We start from the raw sequence: 12505 nt of genomic DNA, 5'->3' as shown, positions 1-12505 counted from the left end.
TGGTTTCCGAAGGGCTCTTATAGAATCCCAGTTACCATATTGGAAATGCTAACTCTGCCAAACTTTCAGTCAACCTAACGACAAGCAGAGAACTGAGTCCCGCCTGAGGCCTCCTGACAAATCGCTACAACCAAGCTGCTTGTAGTCAGATCAGTCACACCCATCATTATACATAAGTCATGTCTTTCATAAATCAAAACAGGTTCACCTGAGGTTTCTGCTTGGTGTATGTACACGTCTGTATATGCTAATTTTGTGCATTAAAGCTATGCGCAATTATACTCACACTTTACATAAAAGTGCTTTGGGGCCAATGTGCATTTTACACCAGCTCTTTCTAATGATGTGAAATACATCAGCACTTTGCCTTCCGCCTCCTTATGCAACATCTTATCTTCTCTGACGATCACTACAGTCTTATTCCTGGTTGTTTAAATGCAAAATAGTATAGCCACCTTTTGTATTGTTATATGTTTGTCTAGGTCGACTTCTGAACAGTTTATGTTGTTGTTTTCTTTCTGCTTGTTGCTGTGCTTCCTGTGTTTTGTGAGGTATACATTCGTATACAGATGGAAATAAGATTTGGCTAATCTGGCATATTCACATGTTTATGTTCATTAATGAACTCTTTGAATTTCAGATCAATAAATCCATACATTTACACACAGGCAGCTTTGACCAGTAAGTGAAGAAAAAAATAGCACTGAAATGTCAGTTTTTAAAGGAATGATTATCTTTATTTTTCTACATACAACAAGCATCATATAACCTCCACAACTAAAGGTTTGCTCCTACTGTCCAGAATGTTTTATGTCCCCCCCCCCCCCCCCCCCCGACCATGTTGGAAATGAAAAGTATTTATAGTTGTTCCAGATGGATTCACTGGAACATTGGAGTAAAAAGGCGGAAGTGATTAATGTTTAAATACAGGGCTGACCCTGCACATTTTTAGACTCTCCTGGAAGGAAATAATAGTGTTTCCCTCTGCCACCCAGCCTGTGACACAAAGTAAAACATTGTTGTCGCTTAAACATATTTGAGTTTTGACATCTGAAAGGATGAAAAAATATATATTCTGAGAGATTCCTCTGCTCTGGTTTGTTTTGTTGTTACTTGAGATTCTGTCATTTCTTTTGAATACGTGCAAAGAAAGGCATCACGTAGACAAATATCTGAACCTTTAGTCCATAATTCCCTCTGCAGGATAAATATAAAACCATGCTGAGACAAACAGACGATTAAGTGCCCTCTGTGGGGTTTGTAATGCAACACGCTGTTATGACGGCTCCTCTGGAGGCTTATTCATCTAGCGTGTAGGTCATTAGACCAACAGCTCACCATAACAAAATTCATTCACAAGTTAAAAAGACACGTGAGCTCTGAAAGATGAGACACGATATGCTGGTTAAATGTGTTGTTAGAGATTCCAGCTCGGTCTGTGTTTATGTGTCGAGCAGAGTGATGACGTAAGCCTCTCTTATCTTTGTCTTTATCCCCTTTACTTCCCACTGTTATTAGATCCTCCTCCTGTCTCCTCTTCACCTCACCTTCTCTCTCATTTATTCTCCTCCTGCATTTATTTTTCTCCTGCACTCGTCCTCATTCACCCCTCGCTCCCAAGTTCACCTCAGTCCAGTCCCTCTCTAATTCATCATCTTTAAGGACCAATGATTGGATTGAACCATCCGGCTCATCCGAGTAATAAAAGATATCATAGGATTAGCACGGCTTTCTCAGGTGTGTTGCATGTGTTTGTTTAATGACTTAACACGCAACGTACATACAAAAACTGTGTGCCAAAATCAGCCACTGTAGAGCTCAAAACATCTACAAAAAAAGGCATGTTTACTCATAAATACTGTATTTCTTTTTTTTTTGCATTACCTCCAACCTCTCTTCAAACCTTCTTGGATTGATGAGTGCATTTTTTCAGCAACTGGAGGTTTCAACTGACGTCAATACAGCATGAAAATCAACTTGCAGAGACTTGAAACATGCACGAGATAAGTCACCCTTCACGGTGAACTTCTCATCCTCTTCACTTCTTTATTTCTGTAATTGATGTGTCGTAAGTAATGCAGGTGAAAAGCTCTCTGTGAAGGTGAATCATAGTGCAAATGAGAAACTTTAACACCTCGAGTTGTTGGTGCCATCTCAGGTGAGTGATGAGTCAACAAAACATCAAATGTCTAGGGGCAGTAATGGAATTAGTGACTCAATCTTTTTTTACAAATGCACACCTCACTGAGTGTGCACATTATCACAAATGAACTCTGTGCCATGAGCACCTGAACGCATCACTTGGGTAGTCCTCGGAAAAATGGTTGCTTCCAACTATTAAGTATTGTACTAAGACAATAACTTTTTATTTCAAACATTATTAATGCATTGATTTTTGATCAATTCCAAATATGCAAATAACATTTTTCATGAGCTAATGTTTACTCCTGCACAGTTTGAACACACCGTAGTGCTATGACGTTGAATGGTAAAGGGATGCAGATCTCATTGCTGTGACTGCATGAAAAAATAAAATGTTTCAATTACATTTATATATGATGGCTTTCTATGTATAACTAGTGTTTTACTAAAATGTGATAAAAGCACGTATTGTATTGCTTACAATAAATTAGTAACTAGTAATTAGTAACATTATACTGAACTGTTTTCGATGTTTTTGGGATATATATGCTAATGCTAACTAATAACCAAAACATATAGAGCTATTCTGACTGCCTTACCATTCAAATATAACTGTGTCAATTCTCATAGTGAATAATGACTGTGTGTTAAGCAGCATTGACCACATCGTTAGCATAGCGATACACACTCCTGAGAGTTTCTCAGGGGAAGTTTAGGATAGCAGTGAGGGCGGAGAAGACAAGTTTCACTTTTGAAAATGTGTTACCTTGTTTGTTGTGCATAGCCTTATTTTGTCTGTGTGCTTCGTTATTGTAAAAGTGTTTATGCTGCTCTCTATACCTGCTTGTTAAACAAGTAATAAACAACGTGTGATGTGTGTGTATACATTGTGTATGTTTGATGGAGACAAAAAGAAAGCCTTAGCCTCTCCAGTAACCTCCAATTCAACACATAAGGATTAAAGACTTTATTATAAAACCACAGTCTGTAATCCTCTGTCTCAGCCTGCCTATCATTCTCTCTGACTTTACGGTCCATGAGGTTTCTCTTTAGCTCTTTGTCTGAACACCACCTTTTTTTCTCTGTCATCCGTGTAGGGCTTCTATGGATTTCGATTTCTCATTAAAAATGTGCTTCAACCCCATTCTACTTTCCTCTTCTTTTTTTTTTGTTCATTTCCCCCTTTTTTCATTCAAGAAAAAAACAAACACCCCTTTACTTTCTCCACTCCAGAGGGGTGCATTTTCCCTTTTTGAGATTTAAAAAAAGGCAAGAAGTATAAACAACAACAACAACAACAACAACAACAACAGCAGCTCTCTCTTTTCATTGTGCACCGCTGCAGCTGCCCGTGGAGAATATCTTGCTTTAGTATCACGGGAAAACACACAGTGAAAAGACACACACTCTTGCACGTGTGTGTGTGTGTGTGTGTGTGTGTGTGTGTGTGTGTGTGTGAGAGAGTGCTGTGGGTCGGAACGCAAAACATGGGGGCGTTCAGCAGACTTGCAGGGATATAATGGTGACAGGAACACAGCACAGAGGTCAAAGTGAATACAAACTGATAGACAAATCCAAAAAGGTTGAACTCCGCCTCATACCCGCAGAGGAAAGTGACAAGAAGGAGGAAGAAATTAGGAAGCCCAAGCGTTTGAAATAGCGTAATGGAGTCAGTGAATGTGTAGCTTTGTTCCTCTTTCTCCCATGTTGGCTGGTTTCAGTTGGCCACACTCGTGCGTACAGTTACAGAGGCACCGCTGCTCTCGTTTTTCTAATAGTCTCTGACATGAAAACACTCGAGGATACACAGGCGTGAATGCTTTCAGTGGCTGTTTGGCCTGTCGGAGGGGGCCACTGAGAAAAACACAAGCAGTGTACTCAATCAAGGGAGAGAGAGAGACAGAGAGAGAGAGAGAGAGAGAAGTCAGTCAGATAGAAAACTGGAGAGTGGTTCACTCTGGAGGAGAAAGCTACAACAGGAAATGAGATGAGGAGAAAGGAATTTCAACTGGATCCAAGATGTAGTTTAAAAGCAGCGAACAACCCAGTTACCCCTGAGTGCTGAGTGTGTGTGTCTGTGGGAGTGTGTAAGACAGATAGAGAGAGAGAGAGAGAGAGAGAGAGAGAGAGAGAGAGAGAGAGAGAGATGGTCGTGAGAATGAAAAGAAGAAAAATGAAACTTGTACGATGGCAATTTATTATCCCACAGATAATACTCAGTTCCTGTTATACTCTCATGTAAAGAGTAAAAAGTGAACCAAAACTGTAAGTCATTGGTGTCCCTCTGAAGATGACTAAACATTAACACACACACACACGCACACACACACACGCACACACAGCGGCTTTGATCCCACATTAAGCATTCCTTGATGACTGAAACTAGGGCTTAAATTTGATCACGATGGCTTTCTCTACAAACGTTTTAACTCTTTTAAAAAAGCGAGAATTAAAAACACACAACATTTTTTGTTCAGAAGTCAAGTCCTTTCGTCAAGGGTCAAGGGTTTCTTCATAATTATAAGGCACTGGTGAGAGAAATCCATCAAAGCAACACTGGATAATAAGCAGCACACACACACAACAAGACATACTGACTCTATAACTAGTGCCAACTATGGGCCAAACTCCAAAACCCTGAATTCCAAACTTCACCCTCAACTACTTACACGCCAGTCAAACATGAGCTGATTTTACATTGAGATTCCCCTGCAGCGGCATAATAGAGCCATCACTCTGCATTTTGTACCTCCACTACCTCTTCACTGTAAATATCAGACGCATCACACAGCGTTGTTCTGTCTCTGATATTTACAGTGATGCCATTCTGTCAACATTAAGACTTTGATGCCTTCTCAGCAATTGTATGACTTCGCCCCATCAGTCTGCCTTTCACGACATTTACATTCATGGTGAGGAGTAACAGACGAGATGTCTCGTCTTGAATGGGCGGAGGAGACACTGCCCTATGGACAAATACTAAAACAAAATACTTTCATACAATGGGGGGAAAAAAAACAGAAAACGTGAATATGAAACCTTTTTTAAGTCCTGCATGGGTTCATGGAAATACGACTGTCTGGATAATCAAAAGAAGCCAGATATCAGATGAGGACTCAAAGACCTGCATCAGGGCTTTTACTGTTAACAACACCATGTGGCAAGGGACTGTATGGACCAAGACACACACAGAAGTGCACATTCCTGTTGGTTTACTTTGTAATGCGAAACACCGTATTTCTAATGTTTTCTACAGCGGGAATGTTGAAGCAGATGTCAAATCTAGTCTGGAGGGTTTTTGTATCAGATAATTCTTAAACTCAGGCCTGAAAACAATTTTCAGGATAAACCTCACAATTATCTGCTTTAACATAATACCCACTAATGACAACAACTGGGTTGAACTGTCTTCAGTTGCAAAAGACAACACCGATAACAGCACTCGGGTTACCTGATGTTTATGTGTAAAAAGTGTTGGAACGCCCCTTTAAAGTCGATGATAACAATCAATATAACTTAAGATGATTGGCCCTTGTACAAGGCAATAGTCAGCCAATTAACATGACAACACTGAACTGAATACCATGATCTAATCACTATCTTTGAAGTGAACATGCAGAATGTCAGTTACACTTTTATGTAAGACAGTGACATTGTTTCCCAACTGCAGTGCAGTCCCCTCCTGCACTGACCACATGCACGTCACCGAAGACACAGTTTCAGGAGCTGTAAGCGGAGAACGATGGGTGATGAAAACAAACATCAAACATTTAACAGCATAAATCCTCTAAATGTTTGATAGAACAGACCAAGTTTGGGTTGAGCGATGTCATCTAAGCAAGCTGAAGATTTTTTATTTTTTTTTAAATGTTTACCCTATTTGACAACATGCCACACACACACTGAGTCTGCTTTTTTCTTGCTCGACTAAAGTGACATACTCTGTCTTGATGCTGAGCGACACATTCAAGGAGGTTTTTTAACATCAAGTGGTAGTGTAGTATGTGCAGCATGTTATCATCGCTCAAAAACTGACTTAAAATCTTTAAATAACAATTTAAATAAATGTTTCAATTATGAGTCAGCTTTCAGTACGTGTATTATTTATTGACTGCTAAATGATTCAGCACAATCCAAACCAGTTCAAATATGAAAGATGAAACACTGGACCCTCCTCAGATGACTCTAAACACGTAATTATCCCGTGTAAATGACGAACACGCTCAATTTATCGTCCAATTTAACTTTTTAAATGCAACGCAGCTTGTCTCAAATTGCCCCCCCCCCCCCCCCCATTATACATGTACCCACACTGAAACCAGCTGAGCTGTTCACATGAGCTGAGCTGTTTCCACACGACCACAACAGTAGATGGAGCAGCATGAGGTCAATCATCATGGGGGAATAAAAACAAGAGTTTACCGTTAAGGGTTTTTTTTTTTTTTTCCCTTCTCTGTTTTGCACACCACAGTCTGTTTGATAAACCAACATTCAGTTACTCATCAAACTCTCTGCATATCTAGAGTGAGCCTGCCTGCAGCTAATGTTCAAACACATTGGTTAGTCTCAATGGAAAAGTTGAGTAAAAACACAAATACATAACCACAAACATGCACACAAAAAGGGGTGTGTTGCAGTACAGTTATTCAAAAATACACGCTCGAAAACCAGCTCTCGTTAGAAATGCTCATTCAGGATGTGAATGAAGAGGACGGTGTTATAAACCTCAACCCTTCCTTCAGCTTACATGTTAATACACACAGTTCACAAAATACTCTGTTTTATTACTTCTACGTGAACAATAATTATTTTAATTTAATAATTATTATTATACATAATTAGATGTATGAATGTAAAATGAGGACAACTCCCTCCTTCATGCATATACTCTGCCATCTTTGTGTTCACTGGTGGTGAGAAGATACACTGTCTGTTGCAAGCACAGGAAGGGAGAAGTTCGGTGTACTGTGTGTGTGGCAAGGTGACATTGTCTGTGTTACCAGACGAGAGTAACACTGTTTCGAAATCTGATTTAATCAGTGTGTGCGTGAACGCCTTGTGACTATTTCCTGTGGAAGTCTTTTTCACAAGAATTTAAACAATATTCACACTGAAGCCATTTCCCTGTGATGTCACGCAGGGGGTGGGGGAGTGGTGTACAGCTGGGTGCCTCACAGTTTAACATCAAATATCATTTCAAGCTTCTCAATGTATCGGCTGCTGAAGGTCCAGCAGGAAAAAAAAAAAAAGACATTTTTGATCACCTTTAAGCTACTGTGAGGACAAAGCTGACGCTAGCATTCAACCACTGCAGGGCCAATATAAATTCAGCATTTTATAAGCTAGCAGGTACATTTCTAGCTGACAATACATTGGCTATAGGTAGCTTTGCTGTTCCTGTTGTCTCCTGTGACTTTACCAAACAGCAGTATTAGCCACTTCAATACTTAAATTATCACAAGTCGGAGCATAAAGATCTTAGTGGCTAAATGCTACTGATAGCCGTTCTCTGACTGTAGCCTGACTGTGTTCGCTAAAATGTTGTTTTAGTTTGAAATATGGGCCCGTGTTCCTCTTCTGTAGATTATCAGATTTCCTTTGCGGTTGCTGATAAATGAAGAAGCAGTGAGATTTGATGTGTAAGATAGACTAAATGTGTAAAGTTACAGCCTGGAGCAAAGGACCACGACAAACAACACTTGAGCTTTCCACGCCTGAGCATGACGTCTGATGAAAAATTGCCGCTGTGATAACAAGTGCAGCTGTAACCGATCCCGGCACTGCTTTCTTTTTTTTTCCCGTTTCTGGTGAATGTGTTCACACTATTGTCAGCCAGTTGGGTTATCCAAGCGAGGAGTCCACACTCATTGGCACAGGGGTGGCATTTGAAGGACATCCTGAAGGAGTGGCACTCTCCGTTCATTTACCAAGCATGCTGACCCTGCATGCTGGCCTTCCCCGCAATTCCTAGTACTGTGTTCTCCATTAGTGAGGGCTAAGTGAAGCTGCTGCACCCTGCCCGGATTATTCCACCTGCCTGAAGTTGCCTTGACCGAAACACTCTCTGAGTCTAAACAGACAACACACGTGTTTACAGCAAACTACACTTCCCCGAAAGCCGCCTTCTAGGACAAAATGAAGACACAGGCTAATATACTGTACATGCCTTGAGTGTACACATTAGTGGTGACGTCGAAGCTTCTTAACCCACACACGTCTTAAGAACATCGTGTTATCGTAGCCTCATGAGGATTGTTATTCTTCTCAACAAATTAAATGGATCCTGAGCCCTTTACCCAAAGACAACACAAGCTGGAGTGCTCGACACACACGTGTTCCTGCCCTCATTCTCTTCATCATTCCACGTCTCCTGTTCAGTCTGGACAGGAGGAAGTTTGGGAACCTCTGTTGGCCAGCTGTCAAGGCGTGGGGGGGGGGGGGGAGCTTTGTCGCTACAAGGAGCATTTCCTGACCAGGCCCGAGTCACCATAGCCTGAGCTGCCTGAATTTCCTCGACCTCCAACACTTCAGCTCCTCGACACAATTTGTATTATCTGCAGTTTTTTTTTTTTCACTGTGGCCCATTCAGTCAATTCTTTTTTTTATACATCCATAGTCACTCTCGTATTGCTGCGATCTAATCACATTTTTTGGTTGTTGTTGTTGTTGTTTGGGTTCTGATGCTTTGTTGTTATGAATGCTTCTGCACGTGTCAAAGCAAGCACTAATAAAAGTATTATTATATTAATATTTGTATTAATAAATATCAACACAGTGCTCCTGGGACACTTGAAATCCGCAGCCGTGCAGGATGAGAAGCTTGTGAGGATAACTTAGGATCAAAAGACTGTGTGTAATGGAGAGAGGTCTATGGAGCTTATAAGCTCCTGTAAGCTTGTTGTTTAGGTTTCAAGCTCCTTATCATCACTTTTTTTTTTTTTTAATTCAGTGTCAATGTGATTCAATGTCCAAAACGATTGTTGATATCTCAGGGCTGATTTATTCAAGTATTTCACCAACATCCAGTCTAACCATTTCAACTGTTTGAAGCTTAAAGTGTCAACATGTAAAATGTTGTTGAATGCATTTTTGTCCTTAAGAGACACTTTTTTTTTTTTTATCAACGCTTGCTAGCTTGAAGAATCTCCATGACTTCCTTTGTGGGTACATAGTTAGGTTTTGTGAGGCATGAACGCCCATAACTCTTGTTCATGCTGCTAGTGGTCATAAGCTGCTCTGGATACTTTTACATTTTGTGGATTTGAGCAAAGATAGGTTCCACAATAGCTTGTATCACAGTAGGAATTTAGATGTTAAAGTAAGTGGTGATTCATATTTCTTTGAAGGATAGTACAGTAATATAAACAATTTTGATATGGTTAAATGCATTTGTCATACTCGCAGTGGCAGAGCAGTCAAATGCACATATGTTGTTGTTAATTAGAGCAAAATCCCGACTCCAGCTGTGCCGCTGAGAGTTCCTCGTCTTTCTGAGCGCTGACAGGGACATAGTTGGTGACAGATGAAGCACAGCCCGCTGCTGTATGTGAGACACCACCTCTGTCCCCTCGCTCTGCGACGCACCACATCTGCTTTGCATTAGCTTGTTGCCATGCAGGAAAAAACACAATCCTTTTTGTAGTCTATTCCAACCAATCAGGAAGTGAATTGGGGGTAGTTTCCTGTTTCCTGTGTTCCTCTTACAGCACAAACTCAGGCCCAGTAGCCCTGTTCGGTTTCCGAAATTCATGTGTTCCTCCAGGAAACCGAGAGGAGTCATAACCAAAACAATCATAAGTCCCCCCTCTCTCTCTCTATATTCTCTTTGCTCGACAAATATGTGGCCGATTTTCAGCTCTGAGTCACAAGCCAGCCGCGGTCGCTTGCCAAAGGACAAGACTTTGATGAAAACAATGTGATGCAAGTGTTACACCGGCATTACCAAGAGAAGAGCTCCGTGGGGAGCAGACTGACAGCGAGTGTGGCTGCTGCGAGGTAACGACGCAGTTTGAACTCTACTGCTGTCACTGTGCAAGAAGAATAGGAAGGCTGAGGAGTCAACGCTGGGCAGTGATGACGTCATAAACGTTCTTCATGAACATCAGTTACCAGTAATTACCAAGTCAGGACAATCATAAAGCTATAATTGTTTTCACAACGTCATTAAGCCAATGGAGGAATCTGTAGTAAGCTACACAATAATGCGTCATCGGCACCTTTCATTAAGTACATTTTGTTCATAAAACTATAGCATTTTTATATGTAAAGAGAGTAAATGCAAAAGTGTGGTATTGCTATTTTTTTTACTTTTGTAAAGGATGTGAATACTCCCTGAAGTCGATTCTTTGACACATCAAAGAATCAGTAGGGCTTGTATCAAGAGGAAAGACGTCCGTCATGCAGTCATTAAGTTTTCATAGACAGTCTCGACGCTGACTGATTGTTCATTCAGAAAGTGCCGCAAATCTGACGAGGTCTTCCTGATTCAACACCACAACTCTCTCCGGAGTTTCAGGTCTAAAAGCTGTTTCCTGGGGATGCTGCGGCCAATTTTATGGTAAGGAGGTAAGGAGCTCAAAAAAACACAGCTTAACATTTTACACCAGCTCAACTGGAAGAGGCTCCACTGGAGTGTTTTTGTGTGATGCCGGCTGGCATCATCAGACGGCCCCACAGCTTGTTTGTTTGTTTGTTGTGTCAAATATTTTGTTTTCCGCTGCTCATCCCTTCTGTCGCATGTTTGGAGTCAAAACAAACCAGACAGCACAGTCAGTCAGGATGGGTCGGGTGCGTGATGTCAGTAAAAACATCCACCACTGACCCTTTAGATAACAGCTATAGAGCAGGCAGACCAAGTCACTGCTGGCTTCAAATGATATGATATTACACGGGACTTTCCCCAACAAAATAACCACAGAAACCTTGACTGAAACAAACACATTTGACAAAAACATTCTAAAACAGATTTGCAGCTTCAACAGAATTTGGTATTGTCCAAAACATTTTCCTTCTTCACTGTTTATCATATAAAGCACATTATTTGAAGGGTTAGTCGGGATTGCACGGTAAACTTTCATCTGAAATTGTGTGCACAAATTGAATCAGTTACTCATAAAAGAAAACAATCTGGCCAGAGTGTCTGTCAATTTCTTCCCCTCAGTATTCTCATTATTATTATTCATTTATATGCATTAGATTAAAGTGGTTAGATAAACCACACTAGCCTATAACATAATTGCGACACTTCAACTCAAGATGTGGAAAATGCATTTCTTCCATTTCATTCTGATTAACTCCTGACAGTCATGCCATTTTCTGAATTGCATGAAACCACTGTCCTCCAATGCACGCTGCACTCAGCCTCCTCATGGCTCCATTCACAAGATATGCATGCACCACATGCCTGCTACAACCAAGAGTACCCACAGGGGACCAGCTAGATATCTAAATATAGAAATCTGGGCTAACAATCAATAGCTAGACAGTTAAGCATGAAGCTGTAAGAAGGGGAGGGGGGGTGGTATTGTGAGAAGGAAGAGGGGGATAACATTACATGAATCTGTGGTTCAGCTTAGGTGTAATAAAGGCTTCATATGATGTGAAGTAACTAGAAGAAAAAAAAAACATGTGCAGCTGTGAAGCCTTTATGTCGCACAGACTACTAAAAATCAGACAGTCTGTTCAGATCATGTAGGCTAGAGCTGGCTTCTTATGCCAGCTGCCAAATTCCCACAATTTCCCATAAGGCTTTGAATTACCCCTTCCCCCCCCTCCCCCTTACATTTTAAATCTAACAATTTTCAGCTCACACTCCATGCCCTGAAAGGAGGAAAAAAAAAAAAAGCGTGATTTGAATACCAATAACAGCAGGAACAAGACAGACCAGTCCTCCTCCAGTTTTCACTGACTGCTTGGCCCGTTAACATGGAGCCATCCATTGAGGCGCTCAGACTGGGGGTAGGGATTTTTCTCCTTACCTATTTTTATTTTAACGCTCTGGAAAACCCGCAGACCTTCCTCTTCTACCGCCATGCTTTCCCCGTGGCTCTTTTCCCTTTTTTTTTGACGACTAGATAAAGACAGTCCACCACGGTGCTCGGTTCTGGCCTCTCCAGCGCGCGGATAATCCAGAGGTTTTGCTCATCTATGCTCTCCGGACAGTTCTCATGCTCCAGTCCGACCAGTGCTGCTGCTGCTGCTGCTGCTTGCCGCTACTACTGCTGCTGCTGGCTGGTTGAAAACAGGCGAGCGGATTCCAGCTTCAGTCCCAGCAGCAGCAGCAAGAGCAGAGCAAGGGTGGGGGCGTGACTCCGAAGACAACCGTCCCCTAATTCTGTATGCAGGATGATACGTGCCACCGTGT

General features: G+C 41.4%; 1 protein-coding gene across 1 annotated transcript in view; it reads right to left on the bottom strand.

The window, feature by feature from the left end:
* rasa3 (RAS p21 protein activator 3) overlaps window positions 1–12505 on the bottom strand; it is a 39264-nt gene extending 26759 nt beyond the window's left edge. The window contains exon 1 of the mRNA XM_020635895.3: window positions 12120–12505. Within this exon, the coding sequence (XP_020491551.1) occupies window positions 12120–12174 (55 nt within the window). The 5' untranslated portion in view covers window positions 12175–12505. The remainder of the gene's footprint in view (window positions 1–12119) is intronic.

Source organism: Labrus bergylta, chromosome 3, assembly GCF_963930695.1.
Source record: "Labrus bergylta chromosome 3, fLabBer1.1, whole genome shotgun sequence".
NCBI lineage: Eukaryota > Metazoa > Chordata > Actinopteri > Labriformes > Labridae > Labrus > Labrus bergylta.
The sequence above is the reverse complement of the archived record's forward strand: the minus strand, read 5'-3'. Positions and strand labels throughout refer to the sequence as shown.